This window comes from Solea senegalensis, unplaced genomic scaffold (assembly GCF_019176455.1).
Source record: "Solea senegalensis isolate Sse05_10M unplaced genomic scaffold, IFAPA_SoseM_1 scf7180000015026, whole genome shotgun sequence".
Classification (NCBI taxonomy): Eukaryota; Metazoa; Chordata; class Actinopteri; order Pleuronectiformes; family Soleidae; genus Solea; species Solea senegalensis.
Genome location: NW_025321200.1, coordinates 1 through 3,021, shown reverse-complemented (window position 1 = coordinate 3,021; position 3,021 = coordinate 1). Strand labels below are relative to the sequence as shown.

General features: G+C 45.5%; 1 protein-coding gene across 1 annotated transcript; it reads left to right on the top strand.

The window, feature by feature from the left end:
* Positions 1 to 1,576: 1,576 nt before the first annotated feature.
* LOC122761804 lies at positions 1,577 to 3,017 on the top strand (the record flags this gene model as incomplete). The annotated part of the gene is made up of 5 exons (XM_044017043.1): positions 1,577 to 1,658; positions 1,731 to 1,888; positions 2,086 to 2,170; positions 2,236 to 2,552; positions 2,644 to 3,017. Coding segments are annotated over exons 1-5 (1,012 nt in total), but the record flags the coding sequence as incomplete, so codon positions are not given.
* Positions 3,018 to 3,021: the final 4 nt, after the last annotated feature.

Sequence of the window (3,021 nt, the reverse complement as noted above, 5' to 3'; positions counted from 1 at the left end):
GCTACATGGAAATGGAACGATTTGGAAAAGGTTTCAGAAAATGTTTTCATCCACAAGGAAATGACTCTGAAACTCTCAACAGGCAGTTGGAGTGAATTTAGCATCAGGCTAACGCCTTGATTTTTTTCGCTGAGTCATTGTCAACCAGGCTGAAATGTCACTTAACTGTTAAACTTCACCATTCTGTGTATAACTGTATTAGCATGTATTAGCATGCTATGCTAGTAAAGTGCTACAGCCGAGTCACAAAACACTCAAAGCACAATTTCTCCAAAACAGAGCAAACGCGGATGGATTTTGTCAACTTATCCATGTTTTCATCTTTATTTGCAAGAACAAGTTGCTCGAATGCAAATTCTGTCAAAACAGTGTGGATACATGCTCTTGTTTACATATTTACCATGCATCATGTAGACTTAGCACAGAGTTAGCATCACTTCATGTGTGTGTGTTTCAGGGTGGAGGAGGGCGGAGGTTCTGAGAAGACGGTCAGTAAACACTCAGAGATGATGCGCCCATTAAAAGCTGAGTGATGACCTGATGCAGCTGGAGGTCAAACTGAAGGTACAGACGCACACACACCTAAACATCCTCTAATCATCTGCAGGCTTCACACAGGCCCTTGAAATCCTGGAGTTTGTTTTGATTTGAAATTTTGAAATTTGATGCTCTTTTAAACTGTAAATTGTCATTTTTGTTGCTTAGATTCCTTTCATTAAATCTGTGTGTTTGAGTTTGTGAGTGAAAACTGCTCTGTTAGTGTTTTCAGCTGCAGAAAGATGAAGAAGAAGAAGTGAAGGAGGAGACACAGGAGAAAGAAGTGAAGGAGGAGACACAAGAGAAAAAGGAAGGAAGGAGAGACACAAGAGAGAGAAAGAAGTGAAAGAGGAGGAGGAGACACAAGAGAAAGAAGTGAAGGAGGAGACACAAGAGAAAGAAGGAAAGAGGAGACACAAGAGAAAGAAGTGAAAGAGGAGACACAAGAGAAAGAAGTGAAAGAGGAGACACGAGAGAAAGAAGTGAAAGAGGAGACACACGAGAAAGAAGTGAAGGAGGAGACACAAGAGAAAGAAGTGAAGGAGAGACAAGAGAAAGAAGTGAAAGAGGAGACACAAGAGAAAGAAGTGAAAGAGGAGACACGAGAGAAAGAAGGAAGGAGGAGACACAAGAGAAAGAAGTGAAAGAGGAGACACGAGAGAGAAAGAAGTGAAAGAGGAGACACGAGAGAAAGAAGTGAAGGAGGAGACAAGAGAAAGAAGTGAAGAAGACACAAGAGAAAGAAGGAAGGAGGAGACACAAGAGAAAGAAGTGAAAGAGGAGACACAAGAGAAAGAAGTGAAAGAGGAGAACAGAGAAAGAAGTGAAGGAGGAGACACAAGAGAAGTGAAGGAGGAGACACAAGAGAAGTGAAGGAGGAGACACAAGAGAAAGAAGTGAAGGAGGAGACACAAGAGAAAGAAGTGAAAGAGGAGACACGAGAGAAAGAAGTGAAGGAGGAGACACAAGAGAAAGAAGGGAAGGAGGAGACACAAGAGAAAGAAGTGAAGGATAAAGATAAAGATGGAGAGAAAGAGAACAAGATGAAGGAAAACCAAAAGAAGAAGAAGAAGGAGGAGGAGGAGGTTGAGAACATCAGCTCACAGGAGGCTGTTGACATGGTAACAACAATCACATGACCTGTAGATAAACATAAACATGAGATAAGATTCTTCTCTGACCTGTGATCCCAGCAGGAACTGAAGGAGACAGGCCACACCCCCGAGCTGACCACCGAGCATGATGGGAGGGAGGTTCGAGTCAAGAGGGAGACTGCGGCCAATAGGAAGCCTCCGTTCCAGAAGAGCCGCAGTCGGGAGTTTGACAGAGAGACGCTCGTCTCAGAGAACAGGTACACACACACACACACACACAAGTGGACTTTGGTGTGGGAGAGTGAGTGCTTTACAAACTCCTTGCTCAGTGGTACCACAGCCTTTTGACTTAACGGGGATTTGAACCGGCAACTTTTTGGTTATAATCCCAGTTCCCTCTCCACTTGTCCATGGGCTATAAAGATAAAGTGAAACTCTGTTGTCTCTGTTTCAGACAACACTCGGAGAGGTTCACCTCCTCCTACAGCTCCTCCCAAACCCACAGCTTCTCCTGCTCCCCGGTGGAGACCAACCGAGTGGTAAGTTCTGACGTTCAGAAAGAGTTGTTTTCGATCATCTTTTATTCATTTATTATTTTACCCAGTTTGCACCAGGAGGGGACCTGTTGGAGGCGGAGCTCCTGCTCCAGGAAGTAACGTCAGAGGATTTGTTTTTCACTGATGAGTATGAGTGTCCGTCACCTGACGACATTTCCCTCCCGCCGCTGGCAGAGACACCGGAGTCCGGGATGGTCCAGTCAGACACTGAGGAGGGCTTTTGTTTCCACAGCAACCAACAGAACCACGTCCAGTCAGGGCAGAGCGGGTCTGGTTCTGCTGCTGGTGCTGTCCAACAACACAGAGAGTCCTGCTCGACAAAGGGTTGTTCAACTCCACCTGTCACTCTTCACTGTAACACTAGGTCTGTTCATGTGGGCCCCATAAGGGTTACATTTGGGTCCGGGTTTGTCCGTGGGTTCCAGATTCAATATTTTTTCCCTGTCTTGTTACAGGTTCAGATCAGAGTCCATTTCTTTTGTCCAGAGTCCACTGACAGTTCCTGCTCCAAGTTTCCTTAGAAGCAGCCTGAGGACGGAAGAGACCACAGTCAATAAATTCTCGGACACTGCTGACCAATCCCTCACCACCGCTGAACCAGACCCAGTTCACAAGGATAATGCTACAGATAGCAGTTCCAACAAAGACGACGTTTTCCCGGAAACAGAGCCTCAGGTGATTCCAGGTAACCAGGGTAACAACACCATAAAGGTCTCGATCAAAAATGAGACCCTGCCACAGGTTGATACTGTTCCCCATCCTGCAGCACTCAGTCAGATCCACATACCTCCCAAGTCCACTTATGGTCAAGTCCAAACCTTAAATGATGTCCA